The sequence below is a fragment of the Prionailurus viverrinus genome, chromosome B1, assembly GCF_022837055.1.
Source record: "Prionailurus viverrinus isolate Anna chromosome B1, UM_Priviv_1.0, whole genome shotgun sequence".
NCBI lineage: Eukaryota > Metazoa > Chordata > Mammalia > Carnivora > Felidae > Prionailurus > Prionailurus viverrinus.
This window is the reverse complement of record NC_062564.1, coordinates 110608514-110621853: the sequence shown is the minus strand read 5'-3', so window position 1 is coordinate 110621853 and position 13340 is coordinate 110608514. Positions and strand designations below refer to the sequence as shown.

General features: G+C 36.2%; 1 protein-coding gene across 11 annotated transcripts in view; it reads left to right on the top strand.

Annotated features, from left to right (window-relative positions):
* ANK2 (ankyrin 2) overlaps positions 1–13340 on the top strand; it is a 273390-nt gene that overhangs the window by 200147 nt on the left and 59903 nt on the right. For 8 of the 11 annotated variants that reach the window (XM_047855596.1, XM_047855597.1, XM_047855606.1 and 5 more), the window contains 3 exons: positions 2462–2606; positions 9221–9323; positions 9955–10058. In XM_047855596.1, coding sequence (XP_047711552.1) covers positions 2462–2606; positions 9221–9323; positions 9955–10058 — 352 coding nt within the window. The remainder of the gene's footprint in view (positions 1–2461; positions 2607–9220; positions 9324–9954; positions 10059–13340) is intronic. The other 3 variants (XM_047855600.1, XM_047855602.1, XM_047855604.1) reach the window with 1 other exon arrangement.

Below are 13340 nucleotides of genomic sequence, written 5' to 3'. Positions count from 1 at the left end.
GAGGGGCAGATGGGGAGAGAGAGAGAACCTTAAGCAGGCTCCATGCTCAGTGTGGGCCTCGATGCAGGGCTCGATCCCATGGGATCATGACCCGAGCTGCAATCAAGAGTCAGATGCTCAACCAACTGAGCCACCCAGGCACCCCTGACCTTTTTAGTTCTTAAAGTTGACAAACATCATGCATTTTGTGTTTGACTATATTGTTATTTATCTGTTGTTACATCTTGCTTTGTGAGGGAACACTTTGAAGAGGAAAATATATGTAAGGGCTGGAGGTGGGGTGGAGACCACTTTAACAAACATAATTTTAAAGACTTATGTTTTCCTTAGAGCTATCAGATTTATGAATTTTTAAACAATAAAATTCTATTTCTTTATAATATTTTTGCATAAATGAAATTTAGCTCAATGTGTAATACGTTCACCATTTTGTATTAGTAGAAGCAATAGCTAGTAGTTATTATACTCTGGCATTTTATTACACATTTTTGTGTTATTTAATTCATATAACTAGTATATGTGATAGATTATTAGTATCATTCCCATTTACTAGTTGTGGAAACTGAGGCTCTGGAAGATTAACAAGCCAGTGATAACAGAATCAGAATTTGAACCCAGGTCTGTCCAATTCTAAAGACTCAACTTTCATTTTATCTTGAAAGTTTCATTTCTCTTTATTTTTGAGAAGGATACAAAAAGCAAATGGAAGAGGGGCAGAGAGAGAAGGAGACAGAATCCTAAGCAAGCTCCACATGGTCAGCACAGAAACTGATGTGGGACTTGAACTCACAAACCATGAGATCATGACCTGAGCCAAAATCAAGAGTTGGATGCTTAACCAACTCAACCACCCAGGTGCCCTTAAAGACTCAATTTTTAATAATACTCTGGGTATCCTAACTCAGAGTTCTAAAACTCAATAAAAATCTAATGGTGTCCCTGAAAGAGCCATGAAAATATTTTTAATGATGAAACTTGTAACTGTCAAATGTTAAATGCATTGACTTTAAGACAAAAATCTAATGGTGAATAAGTTACATCCCTATTTACTGAAAGATCTTTTTTTTTTCAGTCTGTCATCAGCTTTAAGTAATTTAGAGACCTAATAATCTGAGATCTTAAAATCATATATACAGACAAATAATGAAATGTCAAAGACCCACCCTTCTTACAGTTCTTTAATGCTGTATCTCTATAAATTAGTGTTGATTTGGAACGATTATTTGAAACAAATGAGAATAAAACAATATTTAACTTAGTTGTAGGAATAAAGTCCATTCTTTCAAGTTTTCCTTTACATAGATTATGAGGCTTAAAGTGTGTGATTAGTGTCTCAGAGTCCTCAAAGACAGTTTCTCTCAGCTATATTATTTATTTATTCATCTCAGCATGTTAATGGCATATAGAACATTTCTGTGAATGGGGTATTATTTATTGAATTACCTGAAAAAGATATTGTTGAAAGCATTCTATTCCTAATCACGGGCAGGGGATGTACCCTTAACATTTGGGCTTCTAAATATGAGCCACCACACTTAGTCATCTCTTTCTGCTACAACTTAGTTACTTAATTCACTTTTTTCCCTATAGTTCACCTTTGGGAAGCCATCTAGTTTCCAACAAAACATACTTTTTATGCTCTCCAGTGTTTTTAAAATTAAATTCAAGGTTGTTTATTAAAATGTCACAATCTGTTCACATTGTTCTGGTGTTCTTTCCCTAATGTGCATATCTTGCTAATCTTATAAATTATATCCCTTCCTTTAATATACCACAGATTTGTTTTATTTTTTATTTTTATTTTTTTTAATTTTTTTGGGGGGGACAGAGAGAGACAGAGCATGAACAGGGGAGGGGCAGAGCGAGAGGGAGACACAGAATCGGAAACAGGCTCCAGGCTCTGAGCCATCAGCCCAGAGCCCGATGCGGGGCTCGAACTCACAGACCGCGAGATCGTGACCTGGCTGAAGTCGGACGCTTAACCGACTGCGCCACCCAGGCGCCCCGTCCACAGATTTGTTTTAGAGCAGTAGATATTACTTAGCATATTGCCAATGACATGAAGAGAATGTTAATGCCGGACATCATGTACAAAATTATTGGAACTGTGTGTAGAAGTTAAGCAGCCTACATATTGTACTAAGTTAAATAATATAAGCTATAAGCCAGCTAAAGAAAATGAGTAAAGAAATGAGTGATGAAGAAATGAGTAAAGAGAACTGACTGATATTAAGAGAATTAGAATTCAGGTAATTATTTCTTCTTGGTAAGCGATAGAAGCACGTCAAATATTGTTTCTCTAAGTTTTATCACTTTTTAATTGCATGCGTTCTGTTTTCTTTGGTGTGTGGTGTTTCAGTGATGTCAGTGCTATTATGCTGGTATTTTCCACAATCCTCCTATTTTGTAGTTAATATTACATTCAACGCATAATGCTTTGTCTTTCTCTGGTTGCTTCAAGGTGATGACACAATGACAGGTGATGGAGGAGAATACCTAAGGCCCGAGGATCTGAAAGAGCTGGGTGATGACTCTCTACCCAGCAGCCAGTTCCTGGATGGTATGAATTACCTGCGATACAGCTTGGAGGGAGCCCGCTCAGACAGGTATTCACCTAAAGCTTACATTTGATGTCAGCTAGGAGGGAATGCAACACTTTTTTCATGATAATAATAAAAAAGTAGACATAATTATTGATACCTAAACAGGGACTGCACATAACAACTCTGAGCATGTTACCTTACTGCGTTCTTGAGCAGCTTTTTTTTTAAGTTTATTATTTGAAAGAGAGTGAGAGAGAGCAGAGGAGAGGGAGAGAGAAAGGGGGAGAGAGAGAATCCTAAGCAGGTTCTGTGCTGACAGCACTGAGCCCAATGCAGGGCTCCATCTCATGAACTGTGAAATCAGCTCATGACCTGAGCTAAAATCAAGAGTCAGAGGCACCCAGGCACACCCCTTGAGCAACTTTAAGTGCCTATTTTAAAGAACAGGAAACTGAATCGAAAGAGATTAAGTTACTTAGTAAAAGTCAAACGACCAGTAAAAAGCAGAGAAGTGATAAGTAAAGAAATCTCTACTTTTCAATGTAGTGTTTTAATTATTTGCCACTTTTTTCTCTAGGCAAATAAAAAGGCCAGTTTTACCTTATGGACAGGCTAACTACGTGGCAATTACAGACACATGCAGTTTCCTTCAGTGTTTTTGTTAGTGCCATAATTTCTGTGAATAGAAGTATGTTGTGAAGAAGGATTAAAAAGAAGTAAATTCAAAAGGAACCTGTGCCTGAAACTGACTTTTTCATGAAAAATAACGAGACCACAGTCCTCCAAGAACTTGAATACAAAAAGCAATCTGAGAAAAATATGAAGGAGCATAGGTTTTGTAGACAAATCTGAAGAGGTTCATATAATACTCTGAAGTATAAAATCAGTGTTATTTTCTGACTGTTACTTACTAGCATAACTGGTGTTGGTTATTTTTTGAGGCAAGCAGAAGAACATTCCATGGTACCTCATCGAAAGAATGACTGCCAATTTAGGTTAAGCATATGGTTGTCCACATAGCGTGTTTTTCACTAATCAATAATCTTGGGTTTGTAGTTTTAATCTTGGCTGTTTGCTGAGCTATAGTTAACATATACGGAGTCTAAGAAATAGACATTTTAAAGTTAATTTTTTAAATGTTTATTTTGAGAGAGAGAGAATGAGTGGGGAAGGGGCAGAGAGAGAGAGAGAGAGAGAGAGAGAGAGTGTCCCAGGCAGGCTCCGTGCTGTCAACACAGAGCCATATGTGGGACTTGATCTCAACAAACCATGAGATCATGGCCTGAGCCAAAACCGAGAGTTGGACGCTTAACTGACTGAGTCACTCAGGTGCCCCTAGGAAATAAATACTTTAAAACGTAGTCAATTCTAAATGGATAATTAGCAAAAACAAGTTTTCTTGGGGGGTTTTCCTTGAGCATCAATGCCTCCTCCCTATTTTTTCTCTTTTTCTTAAACAATTCAATGTGCATGTAGTGAGTGCCTTTTTGGGCTGGCTTTGTGGTAGTTGCTAGAGGTACAAACATGACTAGGACACAATTGCTAAAATCATAGTCGAATGGGATGTGAGAGAGACTGGGCTGTAGTACCCACAGAATGCAATTGAAACCCCAGCGCTCAGGCTTCCTGGAGGAGATGAGCCCAAACTGAAACACAGTGATGGCTAATGATGGTGAAGAAGGGTGGGAAAGGCATTTGAAGCCTTAATGAGATCATGAGCAAAGGCCCATGGTGTGTGAGAGAAAGAGTATAGTGCAGTGTTGCTAGAGTATAAGTGTGAAGGAGGGGAGATCTTGTCTACATTTTGGGTGGATCCCTCTGACTGTGAGATTAAGGGTGAATTTTAGGGAGAAGTTGTCAAAGGGCTAAACCTGGCAGTTGTGACCACCTGAAAAACTCTTGCAGTAATATTAATTGAAGCTGTTAAGAGAAGATTTGAACTTTAACCCTGGTGGTAGTGATCATGGAGAGAAATTGGGAAATGACAAATTCAAATTTGTCATAGATAGAGCCTATCTATGAGGTGAAACTAGCCAGATTTGGTGACCGATTTCACGGAGTGGGTGAAGAAGAGGAAGAAGATTAGACCGACCCCTTGGCTTTAATGACATAGAGAGAAGGTGGTCCATGGGGTCAAGAGGCAGAAGGAGGAGCACTCAGGGACGAGAGTGGAAATGTTCATGATGGAGCCCGTGTTTTATAATTGGATTCCGACATCCTGGTAGATTTGGACATCACAATCTGAAGTTTCTTAATAAAAGACTTGAGATTTCAAAAAAATAAAATGTTTATGGCTTTGCACAGATTAATAATAATCTATACATAATCATATCACTGTCAGAGGAAAAAAAAACCCTTTATTTTCAGCCTGTTCTATTTTACTAAGAATAAATTCTTGATCTGATTCTTTTTCTTTCTTTGAAAGTACAGGTTAAGAAAAATTTGGAACAATACTATCTATAAAACAGGGGTCAAAGGTTTAATGATTCCTCTTAAACTGAACACTTATCAGCATTTGAGATGAGGCAATAAAATGAATATGTCATGGTCAGTTCTCTAGGTCCACACTTGCATTTATGGGACCCCAGATTGTATTCATGATCTCCAACACGGAATTACAGGCAACATCTCATTTTCATGGAATTCTTGTTTCACTGATTTTGTTTTTTTTATTTTGCTTAGGCAGTTAAGTGGAAATTTTCTTTCTTTTTTTTTTGTAACCATTTTTACTTTTCATTATTTATTTGGTATGCTTTCAATAGTACCATGCCCAGGTAGGTATTAAATAGCATGAAAACATGATCCTCCTGGATACATCCACATTTCCTTGCTCACTTTTCGTGTGTGTGTGTGTGTGTGTGTGTGGGCAAGGGGTGCTTATATTCTAGAATTATGGATTTATTCTCAAATTAGAATTTTGATGTATTGAATAACTAAGCTAGAAGGGTAAATATATTACTAGAATAAAAGTCTATGACATGCCCCTGGTATGATTTTGTGTGAACATCACAGCTCCACCTTGTGGCTGACAAAACATTAGCATGGCTTCTCCAAAGGAACCTAATCAGCCTTATGTGTAGTTGAAGATGATAGAAAAACGATTCTGATGCCTAAAATGTACCTGGATGCAGGAGAACAAAAATAAGTACAATTTAATGTACATTCCTAAAAATATATCCAAATTCTGATTAGATGTTGTGTCCATAGTATTATTGTTTTAAATTAAAAATGCCATTTAAATTTAATGTAAAACACTAAGTAACAATGAACCACAGAAGCTTTTACAGACAATAAAGCACATAAAGCATAAACATTTTTGGATATTCACTTGTTCAGTAGGGTTGAAAAACTTCATTAATTGACTGTCTAATAGTACAGCATACTAAGATAGTAATTATTACGTTTTTCAGTAATTATTACATTTTCAGACTTTGATACTACCTATTGTGTCCATAAAGTAGTTTACTATGGTGGAAAAAAGCATAAATTTAAGACCATAACAGAACTTTTGGCACAATCCCTAGCTGAACAGCAAGTAAAAATTCACACTTCTATGGATACGTGTTATTTTGACCTTACTAACTGAATGGCATGACCTCTGAGTTTATGACAAAAATGAATTGTAGAACATTTAAACCTGTTTGTAATGTTTTCAGTCAGGGTAGAGACTTGAATTATTCCAGACATTTGTGCTGGTCATTATTTCACTAGAATAATTTCTTCACTGTTGGAATATTCTAATTTTATTTATTTAAGTAAATTCTATATATCAGAGACAAGAGCAGTTAGAAACTATAAACGTTGATTGAACTCCCAGTTAGCATTTTAGAAGGCAGCAAACAGTAAGACAGAATAAAATCATAGAGATATTTGGGCCTCGTTCTCACTCATTCATTCTCCCTCCCTCTGTCTCTCCAACTTTTCTTACTCTCTGTTTCCATATGCTAATATTTTTCTCTCTCTACCCTAATCTCATTTTTGGTTGTAAGTCAACTGTATCTCTTTTGTTTTTTTCTTCTCCTTCTGTATTTCTTTTCTGTTGAGGCTTTAGGAAAGATAAAAAACAAAACAAAAAACACCAGTACTCTTTTGGCCCTCTGATTCAAACCAGTTAAGAGATAGAACCAGGTATCAAGTAGATAGATATCAAAACAATCCACCTTTATTACTGATGCATAGATTGAAAAATGCAGCTCTGTGCTTGCAGCCAAATGAGTTCTTTAAGACTTCATTCCCAAGAAGACAGACATCCACCGAGTTATAGGATCACCCTGAGTGTGACAATTGAGGCCCAACTGCCTTCTTTCAAAGTTCAGACCTTTATAGTGGTGGCAGTTATGCCACTAGGTCTTATTTCATGTACCTTTATTGCCAATTTGTTCCCATCCAAGCTAAATTTCCACTTTCTCTTTGAGACCTGTGTTTCCGCTATTCCAGTGTCACGTTTAGGAGTCAATTCTACCTACTGCCAGAGTCTCTACTCGCTGTTGCGAGCAGGCATGTCTAATCCTGTACCTCAATGCCTCTTGCTCCTTTTGCACTATTCATTCATATAGATCTAGCACATTTACATGTGTAAAGTTACAACTTGGAGCTCTGAATTCTAAAGCCATGGATAGAGCTAATGTAATCAACAAATCTGAGCTGGGTAAGAACCTGACAGGGGAAGATGGTTGACCCTATAGACAGACCTATCATTTCAGGAAGCTGATCTTTCACACCTCCCTTTTCCCTTCTCTTGGCCAAATTCAAAACAAAATAAAGGAAAGTAGAATTAAGACCTATGTATCTCTTGCTGCCTGGTACAAAACATATACAAGTGGATCTTAGCTATCTTCATGATTTAAAGCAGGGAAAAAAAATTTACTCAGCAGTTGAGACGAGCTTTTGCTGAGATTACAGATCCTTTCCCCCAATAATTTAATCTCTTTTCATCCTCAAATTCAAGGTTAGGCCAAAGTTAATCATAGTAGCCTGCAGCCTGTTTGTGAAGTGCACCATAGAAATCCCAACTGCACAACTGTAAAACCAGCCCCAATATCAGCCGCCAGGACTAAAACCCCTATGGATGGGCTCACTAAGGTGTCTGGGCTGCTCCTGCCTTTGCTGTGTCTGGAGACTGAATCTTCGAGAGCCTATATAACACAAAATAGTGAATTCCCAAATTAGATTTCTTTGTATTATAAACACACATTTATATAGGATCCGACAATCAGCTGCTTTGCTTCACGTCACTTTACCCTCTGATATTCCAGGTCTATTTTAGGGGCATAAAACCTACAGCAGGATAAGAGGGTGAAGGCCCTAACTTCCTATGAATTATCTACCAAATGATGATTTCCTCAAAGATAATTGAAGTTGGCTATATTGGCACTTCATAAAAATGACAGTATAAGGCTTACAGAAATAGGTATATTTGCAAAATGAAAATAGTTTTTGCTCAGAAATATGCTAACCTGACATTTAGTCCATAATTCTACAGTGCTTCACTGGCCAAATGCCTACTAGCTGAAAGTAAATGAAACTTTGCTTCTATAAATATTGTGAAAGCTTGCACATCTCTATTTTTCCCTATGGGCTTTGGGCTAATGTTTTGAATACAGATATTTAATTCTTAGACTAACACGTATAAAATATATGAGCTTATATGAGATCTCAATCTATTTGTCATTTGATTGTGCAAATTGATTAGGAAGGAATGAATTGCACTTATGCAAATGTCAAGTTTTACCCGTCACATTTGCGTATATCATTCCAAAGTTTGAAATTCAGATTTATCAAAAATATACAGCATCAATTATCAAGGCCTAAATCCCATTTTGAAAGCAAGCCTCATTTTTCGGTTGTGTCCACTGGCAGTTTGTTTTTGTGCTGGCAGATGTGTCTGTGTTCTGGTTGGTGCTTAGAAACGGTTTCTTGTGCTCTTGCATCTCATCGCCACAGCAACCGGCACTCTTTGGTGCTTCACTCACCACACAGAAGACATGCAAAGGGAACAATGCTGCCCTTTGAAATAGCATTGTTGGAGACACCAGAGACAAACAAGAGGAACTCCACTTCCGCAGGAAGCATGCATCTGGTCACAGTTCATTTCACTCTGTACCTTCCAGGGGAGTGCACCAGTGTTGAGTCATTCACAGTTGGAGAGGAGGAGAATGAAGCATGGAGAGAATGGAAAAATGAGAGAAAATGAAACCTGTGCTTTCATTTTGTTCTCTCTGAGGGTGGTCTACTCCCCGCCCCCCCCTAATATTTTTCTTAGTTGCAGGGAGATTAACATTTAACACAGATTTAAGCAACCTATTCTGGCATTATTTCCTGTGTGAATTTCTTGTCCTGGCAGTAAGTAAACTACAGTGGCTGGTTTCAAACACTTCTGGGAGGAAAATAAATCAGATTAGAAGGATCAAATTTTCACTTCTGGATTCCCTTGTGCCCTTGCCATTGAGTGGTAGGAACCAGTCAAAAGATGTGTTAGTTTAGTTGTTGGACAGAAAGGTAGGGCAACACAGAGACCTGGGTTTCCTTCTCCCATGGTTGCGATTAATGTCCCCCTGGAAGTTGCACTGTTAGCTAATAGCAGGCTTTTTTCACTCTCCTGCTCGGCTCATCCTTCCATCCTCCCAACCCTGCCACTGCTGTTGGTACATGACCATGGCCTCCTGCCAACCTACCAGCCTTCGATCCTTCAGTTCCGACAGGTCTCACACCCTGAGCCATGCCTCTTACCTGAGGGACAGTGCCATGATTGACGACACGGTTGTCATCCCCAGTCACCAGGTACGTGACTTTTTACTTTGACGTTTCAACTTTCTGGAGAGCTTTTGAACATTACTGGTTGCTGAAGATGTCCAGAGAAAGTTTTTTTTGTGTAAAGACAATCCTTTTAATGTGGTTGACAAGCTAGGATAAGAGTCTGAGGACTTTTCCAAAGTGATATGCTGCATGTTAATTCTTCTGTGGAGATTATACATTAAATCGATTTCTTTATAAAATATCTGTTAAAGGAAAAAGTGAGATAGGATGCATTTAAGGTATAAAATGAAAGGTACAGGTAAAGATATTATATTTACCTTATATTTAAAATTGTTTTCAGTTCCCAGAAAACAGGGAGAGGCAATTATGGAATATTTTAATCTTCGATGTGATTTTATCAGTTTTGGCTGGTTGGATATAGAGAAATAGATGGGAATACCTATCTTTAAAGACAATTTCACAAATGTGGTCTTATGTCAACAGTGTAATTTAAATGGGAATGCATTATAAAACATGCATTTTAAATGACTCGGTCTTATATTTTTAAATGAAAAGGTGGTAATACCACTTTCCTGTGATACTTTTTAGAGTTCATTATATTTTATTCACTTGGAAGAAAGTATTTTTGTTAAATCCCGTTGTTCTTTGTATTTAGGTGTCAACTCTAGCCAAGGAAGCAGAAAGGAATTCTTATCGTCTCAGCTGGGGCACTGAGAACTTAGACAACGTGGCTCTTTCTTCCAGCCCTATTCATTCAGGGTGAGTAAATCAATATTATGTATCCAGATCGAGAGGTAAAAAGAGATGAGCTTGAAAATAACAGCTTTGTCCAGTAGCTTTAGCTGATGGCTAGCTTACAGGGGAAGTGACCTTTGTTTAAACTTGTAAATAACATTGCTTTATCCAACATGGACTCGATCTACACAAACAAACCTGCCCAAAGAGTTGAATTCAGCATAGAAAAACTGACTGTTGTTTTAAAATAACTAGTAGAATTGCGTCAGACAGCTTGCTAACTAACCAGAATATACCAGTGGCCTCCTTACTGTTCACATTTTGTCTGAAAGATATCTTTAAAAAGAGGGACAGGCTCACTTGCTTTCTAGAAAGTTCTATTTTTCTAAGGTTAACGGACTAGTTTAATAAATGCCTTTCCTCACATATTCACGCGTTTAAAATAATGTTTACAGACGTTTGAATCACACAGATGGAAGAGTTCATATACTGTTTGAAGTAGTGGTGTACCAAAAAGGGAAATTTTAATGCAACCTGTCAGGTTCTCAGTCACCTTCTAAAAGTTATCCAGATAATATATAAGTCATTATGCATGAAACGCTGCCTCTTTGTATAAACCCATTAAAAAGTAGGATTACTTAGAGTTAATAATTTTGAACATACTTAAAGATGTTCGTAAGATGTAAGAATTCAGTTATGCAGAAAATAATTTGCTTGAGGAGTTTTAAATTGTTTCACTCTTCACAAAAGATGTTTCCCTTACATTTTGGTAGTTTCAATTTGTATAGTAATTTTATAACTACATAAAAGCTTTAAAAATATTTTTCATTTAATCATTTCCATTTTCATTTAAAGAAGCCTCACTTGTATTTTATCCGTGCAATACTTTAATATAAATTATTATCCCAAACTCCTTATCCATAATCCCTGGAACTATTTTGAGTGGTGGATCCTTTCTTATTTTTATTATTCTAAAATATTCTCCTTTCAGAAAAGCATTCGAAGATACTGTAGTTAAAAATCTGGGATCTTGTAGTCTAATTTTCTACTACAGGCTCATAGAATTTAAAACTAGTTACATAGATATTGAAAATAATCATAATATTCTTTTCCTTTTTAAATAAGTAAAAGGCAGTTCCTGATACAAGAGTTATTTCAAGTGAATAAAAACCAAGTTAAACATCATCTAAATTTACTAACTTTTTTTAGGTGTAAAAGAGATCATTAAAGTCTGACAGCTATCATTATTCTAAAGACATAACATTACATTCTTCTACCAGATTTCTCAACAATGCTAAGGAGGAAAAGAGTCTTGGACCTAGAGTACTGAAGGATAATAGATCAGAATCTAGAAATCACAATAAAATATTTGAAGTCTATACCAGCCTACAAAGTGACAAGATTATTTTAGGCAAAGTGTGATTAAATATCAATAGCTGAATTTACAGGAGTCAAAGTGTTATGGTAGTACTTCAGTTTTCAGAATAAATAATTTACTTTAAAAAAGGAATTCCTTAAACCTTTTAACTACTGAAGGGCAATAAACTATTCAGCTTAAGTACATCAATATACACACCAGTTGTATAAAACTAGAAACATGCCATAAGTAATTCTAGTTAATTACTTATGAAACAAGATCATCCACTGGTTAAAAATTAACCACTTATTAAGATAAGGATATTTAAACTCTTGGTCTGTAATAAGCCAATTTTTCTATAAACTTCAGACATGATCATTGATTCTAAACAATTTTCAACATTGGCTGTACATTAGAATCCCCTCAGAGCTTTAAAAAATACTGATACCCAGGCCCCCAACTCAAACTAATTACCTTTAAATCTCTGTTGTTGGGGTCTTAGCATTGGCATTTTCTACCAGCACCAGTAGTCCAAATATGTCTGTTTTATATATAAACTGTTAGAAAGGAACAACTTTGCCTAATAAAGCTTTGATTACCAGGGAGATCTAGGTAATTAACATATACCTAGTTCTCTCAAATGTTTTTTTTATCTCTTCCATTCACTTATTTAGTCTTCACACATTGCTGAATTCTACAAAGTACTAAACCTTGTGTCAGGCACTAAGGAAAATAGATAAGTAAGATCTAACCTCTACTTTTAAGAAACACACCTCTCTGTTGTTTTTGAAGTTGGAAGACAATCAGTGGAAGGCAGATAACATGTTGGTTATTCAAACACTAACCAAAGTGTGCTTTGGAGTCAGACCAATCAGAATTCAGTTCCCAGCCCTGACACTCCATATATGACACTGGGCAAGTTATGTAAAATATCTATTTACATAATTTCAGTTTATAAGTTTCAGTTTATAAGATGAGTTATATTATGGATCCGATAAGGGAGCTTTATGGATTCCATGCTTCTTAAATAATTAGCATTTTGCCTTGAAAGAATACGTACTCAATAAATTATAGCTATTAGTATTTATATAACCCTCATATACACCTTCTAAATCCTTCACAAATTTCAAATAAGTTAAGCAGAATGTATTCAGAATACTTTAAGTGACAATACCACTCTAGTATAATTCATAATGGTAATATTTGACTTGTTATTTTTATTAGGTTATATCTAGTGAGGTCTCTAGAATTTGAATGCAATGCCACAGATGACTCTAATGGGATGAGTAATTACACTGAACACAAGGATTTTGAGTGTCATGGTATTTGAAAGCTACCATGATATTAAAGGATATGAATAACATTCATTATATCATATCATCTATAATTTCTCTTTTTCATTTTGTTCATTATACACCAGGCACCCGTGTAGTCATTTTTATATAGTTTTTAGGGAACTAAGTTTTTCTTTAATTGATTGGGAGAATTCTTAAGTCACTTCCAAATCTACCCAAAATGTAAGGAATAGTTGATTTTTAGATAAAGGGGATAATAAAGTCAGCGTTTTTTTGCATATGCCTCTAATTTTATGTATAATGTTCTATTTGATTCCATAAAGGGCTTTTAGATTAATAGAAGACACACTTTCTACCAAAAGTAGTATTAGTAATTTTATTTAACCTCTGCTCTATTTTTCCAATGACTAATGTCCATGACTACAAAAGAGTAGGTATCAGTGCTTAAAAAAAACATCTGTTCTGCACCCAGTATATACAGCCAATATCTGGCGAAAGAAAGGCTGACAGTAATATTTTTGTTGCTTTTCTTTGGATCGTGTTACTGATTCACAATCTAAACAGTCATTTCTAGCAAGACCAGTCATGAGTATACCAACATAAGCTTGGGCAAAGAATTTGAAGTTTTTAATTCTCCTCCATTTTGTAAGTGCA